The sequence below is a fragment of the Peromyscus eremicus genome, chromosome 1 (assembly GCF_949786415.1).
Source record: "Peromyscus eremicus chromosome 1, PerEre_H2_v1, whole genome shotgun sequence".
Classification (NCBI taxonomy): domain Eukaryota; kingdom Metazoa; phylum Chordata; class Mammalia; order Rodentia; family Cricetidae; genus Peromyscus; species Peromyscus eremicus.
Genome location: NC_081416.1, coordinates 58,442,673 through 58,456,979, shown reverse-complemented (window position 1 = coordinate 58,456,979; position 14,307 = coordinate 58,442,673). Strand labels below are relative to the sequence as shown.

At 52.0% G+C, this 14,307-nt stretch overlaps 1 protein-coding gene across 1 annotated transcript in view; it reads left to right on the top strand.

Annotated features, from left to right (window-relative positions):
- Positions 1-14,307, top strand: part of LOC131903476 (SH3 and multiple ankyrin repeat domains protein 2-like) — a 398,315-nt gene that overhangs the window by 160,014 nt on the left and 223,994 nt on the right. Inside the window, exons 11-12 of the mRNA XM_059254102.1 lie at positions 5,180-5,349; positions 10,258-10,371. Coding sequence (XP_059110085.1) covers positions 5,180-5,349; positions 10,258-10,371 — 284 coding nt within the window. The remainder of the gene's footprint in view (positions 1-5,179; positions 5,350-10,257; positions 10,372-14,307) is intronic.

Here is a 14,307-nt window from a genome sequence, read left to right as displayed (position 1 = left end):
CCCTGTCTTCACTGAAGAAGTCCATTCTCCTTTTCCTAGTACCCTTTGTCTCCCTTTCCTCGGTCTCTTCTTTGATTTTCGCCTACCCTGTCCTAACTAATGCAGGCTGGCCCAGAAAGAGTGGGAAGCAGTGTGCTTGTCCACAGCTTCTGCCCTGGGCCTATGTAGGACAGGTGAGTCTCAGTGCTCACCTCTCCAGAGATGGCGCCCTCTAGTGGCACCCAGAGGCACAGCTGAGTCACAATCCTGCTAACCTTCCCTGGAGACTTTGCATTTACCCTATGGGAACCCTGGGAGCTGGATGGGGCAGTCCAGTAATCCCAGGCCTCTCTCAGCTGCCCAGATGTGGAAGAGTGCTCAATATCACAGGCTGATCTGGCTGTACTCATCACAGGGACATTCCGCTACCATCTTATCTGTCCTGAGTGACTCTTGCTTTGGCAGAGAGAAAGACCTGGTGCTGGTGAGATCACTGGGGAGACAGTGGTGTCCTAGGCCCCTTGCCAGCTGTGTTCATCTAGGAAGTGCTGCCCTTCCCAAGCCCCACCTATCACTGGGGTTTCAGGTCGTGAGGTGAGGATGGTGACATTGGCATCACCATCTCCACCCCCACCCCATCCCCGCAACAAATGCCAGTTCTTCAGTTGATATCAGGGAAGGACACCCTCTTGAGACAAGGATCTCACATCACAAAGCAAGGTGCTCAGAGATCATAAAACTTTCTAGACGTGCCATGGACGTCAAAGCGCACAGGACAGTCTAGTATTTTTCCTGTAGGCTCTAGAAGATTCTGGGGTAACCACTTTGCCTGTCCATCCCAACCTATCAGACATGTCCGTGAAGGTGACAGTCAGATTGCCATGTAGCTATGGCCTGTTTCTACCCATATGTTCTCCTTCTGGATCTATAGGAACATGGAGACCTGAACACTCAATCCTACCCTCGATGGAGCAGAGACATGGTTATCTCAGCAAAGAGGGCTCCCACCTCTGGATTCCATCCTGATCCCTGGGCTGTGCTAACAGAAAAGGGGGGAGGGAGGGAGAAAAAGGGAAAGAGAGAGGGAGGAGAGAGGGAGGATGGGGGAGGGAAAGGAGGAAGGGAGGGAGGGAGGGAGGGAGAGAGAGAGAGAGAGAGAGAGAGAGAGAGAGAGAGAGAGAGAGAGAGAGAGAGAGAGAGTTTTAATGTGGAGTCTAGATCTCCCTGGCTACCTTCTTGTCACCTACACCTAATGTGTGGTAGCATGTCACTCAGACACCATCAGTACAGTGTGGGTAAGACTACCAGGTTTACAGTTGGAGTAGGTAAGGCCATGTGAAGGGTGCTCCCCATAGGAGCAGGTGCATCCTGGCTGCTTATGGAATCTGGGTTCAGACACCCCTTCTCCTTGTGTCTTTTGCAAAGTGCAGTAGTCTGTGGCCCCTCTGGCAGGCGGCAACTGCCTGGGTGCAGGAGTTACAGCCCCTTGCATGGGCCATTCCCTGTGTGCAGGTGAATGTGTGTTCCCCACCTTGCATGGGAGGGAGACAGCTTGGAAACAGCTTCACACAAGATGGGATTCAGACCTGGGGAGGCATAAGGCCACTCTCTGGAGGACTGGAGACATCCGATAGAAAATGAGTGGGTGTCAAGAAGGGATGATACCCCATAAGTTCAGCAAAGGGTGGGAAAACATGGAGAAGAAGCCATGATTAGAGCAGCCATTATTACAGAGTGGAGGTCTCTGGAGTTGGGGTGGACCTGGCCTTACATACAGGCAGAACCCTCTCCCACCCAACTAGAGCCATTAAGGGCTTGTTGGCCATCTGGACAAAGGAGGTACTCCTCCATGGTCAACACAGTACTGGTACCCCACTTGCTACCTGCGAGTTGGGTGGGCCCCTCACTCTATTCACTCTCAAAGATACAGTGGGTCTGCCCACTGAAGGCTGATTGTCCCACCTGTATCCTAGCCCCTCCTGAAGTGGTCTCTTTGGGCTAGTGTGATGGGCCTATTGAATGATGGCAAGTCTTTGTCCCTGTAATAGCTCCTGGGGATGGGCAGCTGGGGGCAGGGTAAACTAAGGTGCCTGAAATATGCCTCATGTCCTTGCTGGTTTGGTATGTTCCTTGCTCTGAAGTCCTAAATGGCCAGAAAAGAACAGGATGACATGTGTTGAGTCTGTAGGCATAGCAATGATGGGTAATGCAGCTGACCCACAGCCAGCGCTCAAGCCCGTATGTACTGGACATGCCATCTGCTATGCCCAAGCCCCATCTAGCAGCTCTCACAACTTCCATTATCCCAGAGAGACAGAGATTTCAGCAGGCCTCTGCCATCTGACTCTTCCTGGCCATATCTGGACTTCTTTGACTCTGCACATCAGCCCTGACCCCTGTCTTCCCAAGAGCAGCCACAGTGTCTCCTTATAGAATGCCCCACCTCCATCCTTGGACCACTCTGGTCCCATCCTACTGCCACAGCCATGGTGCCCTAGTCTCATGATTTGCCGTGTGTTCCTTCAGACACCTTCCATGGCCTCAGTTGCCCTGACTCTCACCCTAGCTTAGACAGGGTGTGTGCACCCAGACCTTGACTTCTGCCATCACCCTGGTCTTAGCAGAAACATACCTGGTTGGAGTACACTCTGGCTCACCCTATGTGGCCTCTCCTGTCTTCTCAGATGTGTGTGCTGCCCTGTGCTGGACCACCTGGAAAGTTATAAATAAATGAATGAGTAACTGATGGAGGAGTGAATGAATGGAGAAGCTCAGTGTGTGGGTAGTTCCTGTTCACACAGGGTAGCTGGGAAATGGCCCAATTTACCCTTCCCAGTTACCCCCAGAACAGAACGTTGGCTTTCTGGTACTGAATCTCCAACAGTCTAACCCTCAGACTAAAACAAGTTAGCTGGTACTCCATCTGGCTGCTCTTGGCCAGAACATGAAGGAAACAGATGCCAGGGCTGGGGAACTGCTGAACCATTCACACTGTGTGTCCCAGCTTGGCTTCTCAGGCCTGCTCATTTGAGACAACCCCTTACCTGGGGCTGTGCAGGGGCCATGGCTCTACTGTTGCTCAAGGCTGCCATAAGGAGAACATGGTCCCTGGGCAGGAAGGCACTGTTCATAAAACACCTCCCCTTGACATACAGTCTCCTGTCTTTTACTACACGGCAGAATAGAGCATCAGGATATGAGGGTCTCTCTGACTTCCATGTGAGGTTATTATTCATGGAACCTCTCTCCCATCTGGGAAATGGGGTCAATGCTTCTGAGGCTTCAAGAGATTCACTGACTTGTCCAGTATCTGATAATAAAGGGTCAGCTGGGCTTCGGGCAATGTTTCTTAAAAATTTGGGTGTGTGAGTGAAAAGATCATGTTGGGCTATGCAGTCAGGTGAGCAGATGAGTGAATGGACAGGTGGTTGACAATGGCTAAATAGATGGATGGACAAATAGTGGGTGGTGGATGGACATGTTGGTAAGTGATGGGTGGATGGATAGATGGATGGATGGATGGATGGATGGATGGATATGTGGGAAGGTGGATGGATGGATGGATGGATGGACAGATGGATGGATCCATGAAGCACCAAGATGTGGCTGACAAGGCAAGGAGAGGTTATATAAGGTAGTGGTGCTGAGGTCGTGCCTTGTCCTCCATCTCCACCTAACACCTGGCATCCTTGTGGTCACGTAGCCCACTCAGGCACCTGTGCCTCCAGAATTCTGTAATGATTGCATTCATGGTTATGATTTAGAAAACCCCGTGGGGGGGGGCATTGCTGTGGAGAACCCCAGCTACATGCAGCCTTTCTACCTCCCCCAGTGTCCACAGAGCCCAGGTATGTCTCCAGACCTTGCACCCATGCTATAAGAAGTCAGGAGGCCTGGCCTTTTTTTCTCTTTGCTTTACATGGATGAAGGGCAGATCCAGGCTTTGGGGCAAGCAAGGCCTGTGCATTCAGTCCCCATCCATCCTCACCAACATTGTAAATGAGGGCCTAAATTTGGCACACCACAGCCCTAATATCCAGTCTGTAGACTGGGCCCCTCAAAGACCTCAACCAGCGTCCAGTGGCTGGATCCCATGATCACACTAGTTGGAAAAGTAAGAACCCATGGGCCAATGACATAATGAATAACACATCTCACTATTGACTAGAGAAAGTAAGAAGTATAGTTAAATATAATACTTTTGCAATTCTATAAGAGCACCCCAAACCACAGGACCTTTGTACACATGGGCAAACAGTATAAAAGGCACCTGGGAAGATCGTTTCAATGAGGGATTGCCTAGGTCAGGCTGGATAGGCATGCCTGTGAGGAATTTCTTCTAACTACCTTAATTGATGTGGGCACACGGGTGGCATTATTCCCTAGGCTTGGGGTCCTGGGCTGAAGAAGAGAGGAGAAAGCTAACTCTGTTCATTTCTCCAAGCCCTTGACTAGATGGGATGTGCTAGCTGTTTGAAGTGCCTGTCTTGACTTCCCCACAGAAACAGACTATGACCTAGAATTGTGAGCCAAATCAGCCCTTCTTCCCCCATATTGCTTTCTTGTCAGAGTTTTATCACAGCAACAGAAATGAAACGCAGACAGAAATTCACCTTAACTAATCAAAGAACATCCCACCGGCTTCTAGAAGTTCCCTGCAAGTCTCTTTTCCACTGGTCCTTGTGTTAAGTGGCTCCTTCCTTCTCTTGCACAAATCTCAAGCCTGCAGCATCTTACTTTCTACCTCTATGGACCTCTCACAATAGGGACCACATAGGGATGGAATCATGCAGCGTATGGTCTTGTATGACTGCCTTCATCAAGCATAATGTCCCCAGGTTCCATCCTGTTGTGGCAAGTGTCAGAACATCCTTTTTCTGACTGAATAACGTTCCATTGCACAGGTGGTAGCATGCTGCTCATCCAGCATCCATCTGTGGACACCTGGGCTGTGGATGCTGCTGCAAGGCACACAATGTGCAAATGTCCCTGCTTTACTTCCTTGGGGATGTACCCAGCAGTGCACTGGGTCCCCTTGAGTCTTTTCAGCACAGACACTGCTCCTGGCCCACACATGTCATTACTATCTGGCCTCATACATACCAGCTGGGCCCCTCTTAGCCCAGTGTTTATAAACTGATTTGGCTATGGTTGACAAAGTGTGACTTTCTTCTCTCCTATTCCCTGTTGCCTGATTCAGGTCGCCCTTCACTCCTGGTGCCAACAAGGACTCCCTCTCCACCTTTGAGTACCCAGGGCCCAGGAGGAAGCTGTACAGTGCGGTGCCCGGGAGACTCTTCGTCGCCATCAAGCCATACCAACCCCAAGTCGACGGCGAGATCCCCCTTCACCGAGGCGACAGAGTCAAAGGTCAGTCTTTATCTTCTGCTTCTGGGGAAGGCAGGACCTCTCTGCTTCCATGAAACACCTTGGCGAGTCTTCTAAAGCCAGGGCAGAATCCAAGCCATCGGTTCAGCAAGGCCTACTCCGGAAGATGTGGTCTCTTGGGAGGGCACCATGACTCTCACTGGTCCCTTTCTTTCAGTGTTCCCAGAACTGGGCCTTTAGGGACAGAAGATGCCCACACACTCCTGGGTCCGTTGTGGGAAGTACAAGGAAGAACCAAACTAGGGCTCAGTGAGTCAAGCTGCTCTCCAGCCAGAAAACCCCAGACAGAGTGGGGTTGGGGCAGCCTGTGGTGTAGGTGTAGGTTTGATGAGCTGAGGAAATCAACCAGGTGAAGGGAATTCTCCAGACAGAATACTGAGGACGTTTATGAGCAAGCTGAGAAGTCCAGCGTTGCCCCAGGAGTCCTAGCGGTCCAGTGATCGCTCCTGTACAGGTGAGGGGAGTCTGTGAGGCACGGCGGGAAAGCACGTATAATGATGGAGTGTGGAGAGAGGAGGTGGGTCGTGACTTCAAAGCTTGTGGCCGAAGGTCACAGAGGGAACTGGAGAAGAGGCAGGTGGGGACTGCAGGGGCCACATAGCGGAAGATAAAACTCCCAGGTGGAGCAAGAAGGGCACTTCCTGTGCTCAGCATGCCCAGGCCCCAGCACTGGACACAAGATGAAGTAGAGGTGGCAGGTGGCTTCTGACCCCGCCCTCTCCACCTGATCATTGTCCAGCCCACAGCATATGATACATAAATTCTTTTATCTGTGCACTCACCAGGGGTAACTGTGAGGTTCCGGAGAGTGTGTACCCCATCGTTTCCTAGCCTGGGCATTCAGCTTCCATGCCTCCATGCCTCTGAGCCTCTAACAAGTCCCTAGTGCCCTGTTCACTTCTCCTTCAAGTTCACTTACTCTTTCCTCCAAAACCCCCTTTCCTCATCTCGTTCCTCCTGTGAGGTTCATAATTTCAAAAATTATGTTTTCTGCACTTTCTGAGCGTGTGCTTTAAATTGCTTCTTTCTCATTGCGGCGCCTTCTTAGGACTCTGCTGGGGTTTCCGCTCATTGGCTGCATGTGCTGTTTTACAACACCAACACCATGGCTTGGCGTACGCACCGCATTAAAGATCCCAGTGTGATCATTCCACCCGCAGGCACATGCAGGAGGTTTATACTCCATCCATTCGCTTTTGTCTGCTCTCTCAAGGACATGCTTTGTTCTCCTCATTCACGGACCTGGTAACTTTCATTTGTGTTCTGGACACCAGCCCCTTCCCTGGCATGGACTGTCCCCACTATCTTCAAGGTCTGTGGTTCCAGTTCCAACTTTCTGGTCCTTCCTGAGTCTCACACTGGGGCTTTTCTCTACATCCCCCTCCACTGCTGGCCTTGCTATGGGGGACTGTGCTCTGCCCAGTATGCCCTGTAAAGCTCCCTTCCTGCTCCTGAAGCAAGGGAGCATCCCTGTTGAGCCTGACTGCCTCTGCACAAGGGCTAGTGCCTCCTGATGGTGGCTTTTTGTGTTATTAGGCTTTAAAACTGTTCTCCACAGTGGGATCTATTGGAATCCTCATTCACCATACCCATAAGGTCCCCAGATTCTGGAAATGTATTAATGCAAGGATTAAAAACTTCCCATGCGATACAATTCTGACTTTCATCAATACAACCCACCAAGGACCAGGCCATTTTCCTGTACAAGTGGGTGATATGGGTTGATCTTACAACAGATGCATGGTGTGTCAGACTCACCAGCAATACACGGGATGCAGACTTGGCAGGTGCAGTGTGCTGGCAGCTGGGCAGGTGCCTCCTTGACAACTTCATTTATAGCGTTCTCTCAGGTCCGCCATAAATGGTGCTCAGAACATCCTTGCCAGGGCTGGGGCTCCAGCTGTAAAGTGTTTGCTGAGCAAGCATGAAGACTTGAGTTCAGGTCCCTGGTCCCCATGTCAACAGCCAGGAACCGCAGCGTACACCCGAAATCCCAGCTGAGGGACAGAGACAGGTGGATCCTGGTGCTCCCTGGCCAGCCAGTCTAATAGAATCGGTGAGCCCCAGGTTTCACGAGAGACCTTGTGTCAAAAGTACTGCAGGAAGGTGAGTGAAGAAGACACCTAAGGATAACCACACAACCAGACACACATGTACATGCACATGTGCACATCTGCATGAACACATACACCACACACACACACACACACACACACACACACACACACACATACCCATACAGTGTGACCTGACCCTCCCTGGACCAGAGTCCATTTCTAACCCTATCAACATAGCAGGTGCATAGAAATCCATAGCTCTGGATAGTTGCTGTTCACATCGGTACTGTGGCCTCTCAAGATACATCTCACATCTCCTGACTTTGCAGATTGCAGAAGAGCACTGTAGGGGTGCCGTGGGGAGGCTTCCATCTGAGCTGGTAGTGTCACTAGCTCCATGGCTTGTATGGTTCTTAGACCACATATGTGGAGCTGGCAGAGGCAGGCCAGAGGCACAGAGGCCCACAAAGCCCAGGTTTTGAAGACCTCCCAGCACCTCTGTCCAGCAAGCCTGTCCTCCCCAGCCTGTGTCCCTACTGCCATTCTCTCAAGCACAGAGCAGCTGGAGCCATTGCCAGGCATGGCAGTGTTTGGAGGAAGCTTGGAGTAAACAGGTCCTTGGCACCTCCCCAGCATGTCCATCACTGCCTGGGTAGCACCGGGAGCCAGCTGGATACAGCCACTGCTGGTCCTGGGCAGGCAGCCTCAAGGCAGCAGCGCCGACTGTCCAGGAGGTCAGGGTGGCTGAACATCCAGGCTAAATCCAAGCTGAAGGTGGCATATGTGTGGGATGGCCCAAGATGTGTCCTAAGCAGGAGGACACCTTCCAGGTCCTCACTCCTTTATGCTCCTGGCTGATTTTCACCCCCAGACAAGACTGGGAGGGAAAATCCCACCCCTGCACATCTGTAGTGGGGGGCCTCCTGTAGTGACGGTTGCTTGGATAGTGTTGCTGGACCTGTAGAAAGTGGACGAGGAGCTCTTTACCCCCATCAGTGACTTACAGCACTGTGCTGAGATAGGTGTAGAGTTAGGATGGTCCTTTCTTCTAGAAGGTTCTGGGTGCTAAGTGTACCCTTCCTCAGGAAGGGTGTCTGGCATGTGATGTCTTCACTCTGCCCTCTCTCTGGTCATCAGAAGTTCTGGCTCTTCCCTGACCTCTCCTAGTCCGCTCTCTGTCCCCAGGTCTGGCCTGGATGAGTCTCTTCTGCCCAAGTTCCTAGCCCAGTGCAATTTCCTGTTCTGCTCTGTGGAGGAGAGTCCCTCATCTATACACATTGCCTTAAACAAGAAGAGCAATCTTTGCTATTCTGAATTAAATATTAGACACTCCTTCACAGACACACCCACTTCCATAAGACACTCCCACAAGACACACCCACTTTTATAAGACATTCCCACCCAGGCACACCCACTTCCAAAAGACTCTTCCTCACAGGCACACCCACTCTTACCTGGACATGTCTGCTCCCACACAGGCGTATCTTACCTGGCTCTCCTGGCATCCTGTTGTTTCCTTGTTCCCCATGTCACTAAAATGCCCCAGAGAGCAGAGCTGGTAAATCCTAAATTACCAGATGACACCTCTGTGTGCAGCTGCCTGTGCTCACAAGCCTTTGGCTTCTTCTGTGGGCCTTGCCCTGGTGACACACCCAGACTGTGTGCCTGAGGGGAATCAACTGCACAGCGAAGTGCAGGCTTCCCCCAGGCAGGCAGTGTGCCAGGATGCCCACAAGCAGGGCCAGCGTTCATAGGCCTCTGTTGACTCAGTGGTACCATGAGCTGAATAGTATTTATTCCTCTCTAACAAGTGAAGACTCCGAGGCACACGGTAATAAACAAGCCATCCCACATGTGGCACAGGTAAGGTGTGGCATGGCAGAAACGGATGCCAGCCGGACCTTAGCATCTCACTTCTTGCTGGGTGCTTTGAAGCATCAGAGTTGACACACTGAAGGCTCTGAGGAATGGGCATGGGGGTGTCTTTGTGGGCCTCACTGCACAACCCAGCTCTTCCCCCAGGGCTATGTTCCAAGATGACCTTCTCGGGTCTAGAGCTGGAAGGCTGAGCCGACTCTCCTCCAGCTGAGCTGTGTGGAGGGCAGAGGTTACATCCGTGAATCCACACTTCGAGGAAATTGTTTCAAGCAAATATGATGGTATCAGTCAGCATGGAAGTGGCTTGTCTCTTTTTATTTGGGTCATTTCCTCAGATTATTAGACAAGGATTTACAAAGCCAGAGTTTGCTGTTCTGTCCCTTTCATATCCACGGACTGAGCAGATCTTTATCTGCCATTTGAGGTCAGGATAATGGAAAGAAATACTCGTGCTGGGACCGCTTTTTCTCCACGACAGGGTTTTGAGTCTCAAATAATTTCAAGGCAGAGTAAGATGTATGGACAGGATAGCAAGCTCCTTCACGTAGCCGTGTTCAGACAACACATATCTGTTTTGAACAGGCCATCCCAGCTTTCCTTCATAACTGAAATCTTTATTCTAATGAGGCTAGAGGGTACTGTGAGGTCCTCGGGACCCTGCCCCAGCACCTGGTGCACATGTGTACACACACACACACACACACACACACACACAAAGAAGAAAATAAAATAGGAAAAAGGTTCTCTAGGGTTTCACTCTCCTCCATCACCCACCAGGTGGGAGAGATCCGTGGGCTGGGGCTGCCCCACCCCTTGGCACTGTGTTCTCTGAAGGCTACTCGGCTTCATCTGCCAAGCTGCTGGCCCTCGCTCCCTCTGCCTGTTGTCTGGTGTCCCATTGCTTAGTCCCTCCTGTCCCCATTACTGATGCCTTTCTCCTTTCTGTTACCTCTAGTTCTGAGCATCGGCGAGGGCGGCTTCTGGGAAGGCAGCGCCCGTGGCCATATCGGGTGGTTCCCGGCTGAGTGTGTGGAAGAGGTGCAGTGCAGACCCCGGGACAGCCAGGCAGGTAAGGCGGCCTCACAGGGCCAGGCTGAATGGGGGGGGGGGGAGCTGCTCAGCTGGAATGTGTGGTAAGGGCCATGGTTGTGGCCACACTGTGGAAGGCCAGGTTCCAAACCCAGGGCTTCTTTGTATCCTTGCAAATGGCTTGGCTGGTCCCGTTCCAGTGGGCTCCATCTAAACCAGAACCGCTTGACAGACTGCTGTGCAGGTTCTGTTAAAGGGCAGCCCTTTGCGTGTCCGGTGCAAACCTGGAGCGTGAACTTGGAGTTATGTCCTTGCCACCCTCAGAAGACTCTGGGGTTGAGTGAATGTCTTTTTTTCTGCCTCCAGATTGGTATTAGAACACAGGTCACTTTCCACTGATGAGCAGAGCTCTCCAGACCCTCCCCAGGGGGTACCACGCAGTGCTCACAGCCAAAGCCGTCCAGGCACCATCCAGTAGAGCTGTTCCTCAAACAGCTGGAAAGCCTTGCTCTGGTGGAAAAGGATTGCTGTGGGTTCAGTGCCAGTGGCCACTTACCTGAAATGGTCTGGAAGAAGCAGAGAGACCTGAGTCTTGGACAGAAGGGACTCCTTGGTGATCTGTGGTCGGCTCTAAGATCTGTTTCCTTCCGTGTGAACTCCTGGGCTGACAGTGCTTCCCCCAAAAGCAGCCACATGCCCTCTGCAGATACTGGCGTGTTGTCTGTGTGGATCCTGTGGCCCACTGAGCTTGGTTCAAATGTGCCCTTCAGGATGTATTTTGAGGTGCCCTGTCTGATGCTCCACAGGGAGTCTCTGGGTCCTGGTCAGGCTGCCTGGGCCAGGGAGGGTCTAGGAATATGTGCTGTCTGAAGCACCTCCTGCCACTGGGATCCTTCAAGCCTGCTGGGCTTTGGAGAGTCTGTTGGTCACTCAGAAAGCTTTTCTCTGAGAACTTGGCCTTGAGACAGGAGGGTCTGTGTGTCCTAAGCCTCCCTTTGTGGGGCTGCTCAGTACAATTGCTAGGCTGTATTATGTATTATCTAATCCTGGACCTATGGCAGGCCCTTTTGTTTGCTTATGTTTTCGTTGTTGAGATAGTCTCATGTAGCCCAGGCAGGCCTCTAATTCCCCGTGTAGGTAAGAATGACCTTGAACACCTGGTCCTTCTGTTTCCTCCTCCCATGTGCTGGGACAATAGGTATGCACTACTTGGTTCCTATGGTGCTGGGAATGGAGGGATGGAACTCAAGGCTTCATGGATGCTAAGCAAGCTCCCTATCCACTGAGCTACATCCCCAGCCCATCCAGCCAGACTTTGAAAGACAAGGCTGGAAGTGACGTAGTATGGGGTGGCAGATGGGCAGTTAGCTAGTGGGTGGCAGGAGCGGGTTTTGCTGGATGAGGCCACGAGAACACTGATCGCCAGATATCAACTGGTCTGTCCTAGCGCCTAACCCCCATCCAGCCCTGGTCTGGCTCCAGCTTCCCCCTGCAAAGCAGGCTTCCCTGCCCCATCTATGACCTTGTCTTCACTCCCTATCTCCTCAGGCCCTGCTGTTTGGAGTGGGGACATCACTTCCTCCCCTCCCATACTTATCCTCAGAGCCAGTGGGTCACCCCAACCTCTGCTTTTGATTGGAAATGTGGCTGAGCCACACTTGAACAGGGCAGTCCTAGGGGTTACATGAGAGGTCATTAACCTACTTTCTTCATCCTGTGGAGAATAGTGGCTTAGAGCAGGCTGGAGGGTGAAGAGCAGCCTGCCCTCCCCGGCCGCCAACTCTAGGAGCGATTACAGCTTCCCCACAAACAGTAGAGCCTGCCAGACGGGTACTCGTCCTATAGTAGGTACTTCCAGGGTGATGAGGAGATTCCTTGTTGGGCCCCATGCTCCCTCTCAGATCCACACAATGATGTCCTTGGTCAAACAGAGTTGTGGGCCTGGGTTGGTGCTGGCTCCAAGGACCGTCCTCACATTCTGGTCTGTCTGGAAGCACAGAATGGCTCTTAGCACTCTGCCCAAGCTATGTCATGGAGCGGTGATGTCTTGTAAGTCTGTGTCACCTGTTCCTGAGCGACACCGCCTCCAGATCTCACTGAGCATGGCAAAAGAGTTAAATTGCATAGCCTCGTGCCTCATAAGATCCATCAGCAGCACAGAGCCATCCCCTCGCTGCATGGAAGTCAGAAGACACAGGGGTCTCACCTGGCTTCAGTCAAGACATCAGTGGGATTGGCTCCTTCTGAAATTCCTGGAGAGAGAGGATCTGTTTTCCCCTTTCCTAGCTTCTAGAGGCTGCATCCTTGGCTGTGGCCTCTTCTCACTTCTGAGGCAGCAACTGTGGATGGGGTCACTCTCTGGCTACATCTCTCAGACACACCCCCACTGCCTCCCTGTCACCACTTTTAGGGCCCAGCAGGCAAAGGTCCAAGCTGCCTAATAGGCAGCTCGGAGTCCATGTGCAATCTCAGTTGTCTTTTAAGTGTCCGTGTGTCAATAGGGCGACATCTCAGGTTCTGGGGATTAGGGATTTGGGTAGGTGAGGAGCATCCTTCTCTCCAAGGCCATTGGCAAATGACCAGAATCACCTTTGTGTAGCATAGTAGGCCATGAGTCCTGCCAGCATCCCTGGGAGAGTGGAGGATAGGGGCAGCACTCATGGGAGTAGAACTGGGCTGTACTTCCGAGGTGGGAGAATTGCAGATAAGCATGGTGGCTGTTTGCCCTTGTGTGTCCTAAGGCTGTGACTATTCTTCTAGTAATTTCTTTTGTAGTTGAGCATACAGCAATACACATGGAGCCTGGGAAGGATTCAGTGTGTCCTGACATGTACACGCCTGTGTCTCTAGCTGCAAAAGAGATGTGTGTTTTCCTCAGCTCTCTAGCTTATATCTAGACTGTCCCCCCAGAGGTCTAGACTGCCCCCCCAGGGATCTAGACTATCTCTCAGAGGTCTAGACTGTCCCCCCAGAGGTCTAGACTGTCCCCTCAGAGGTCTAGACTGTTTTCCCCGAGATCTAGACTGCTCCCCCAGAGGTCTAGACTGTCCTCCCAGAAGTCTAGACTGTAACCCCCAGGGTTCTAGACTGTCTCCCCAGAGATCTAGACTGTCCCCCAGCCCCGAGGTCTAGACTGTCCCTCCAAGAGGTCTAGACTGCCTCCCAGGGGTCTAGACTGTCCCCCCCCCCGAGGTCTAGACTGTTCCCCCCCAGATGTCTAGACTGTCCCTCCAAGAGGTCTGGACAGCCTCCCCCCACAGAGGTCTTGTGCTCAGGGCTCAGCCCCAACCTATAATGCTCTAATTGGGAAATCCTAGGACCTTTAGGATGAGGGGGCTAAGTGGGAAGAAGTAAGGTCATTGTGGAGGTGTGGCCATTGACAGAAATTTTTAGCCCCTCCCCCATCCCTTGCCTCTATCTCTCTCTTTGTACTTCCTGGCTGCCATGAGGTAAACAGATTCCCCTATGGCGTGCTGTGTAGCCACAGACACAAAGCAACAGGGACAGGTGACCAAGGACTGAATCCTCTGGCGGTAAACCTTCCCTCCTCATAAACTGGTTAGCTCAGGAGTTTTGTCACAGTGGTGGAACGTTCTCCCCAGCAGCCGTCCAGCTATCCCTCCAATCCCATCAGAGGCAAGCATCTTCCTGGATTCTGTCACCATGCAGAAGTTGTGTCTGTTGCTGGAGTCCAGGCCTAGCCTTGACTTGCTGATTCAGCCAGTGTCTACATTGTTGTGTTGTGGTAGCCTATGTGTTGCTGCGAAGCATCCCCTTTTTTATGATGTTCTGTGAGCAGGCTCTCCACTTTCCTGAAGACCACTGATTGGCTCCTCTCTGTGAGCTGTTGTAAACTAAGTTGGGCGCATTGCCGTACAAGTCTCACTGTAGATGTCTGGTTTCACTTCTTCTCGCTTCCCTGGGTGAAAACCTGCTAGGTCACATGATAGGGTCATGTGTAGTTTCATAGGAAATT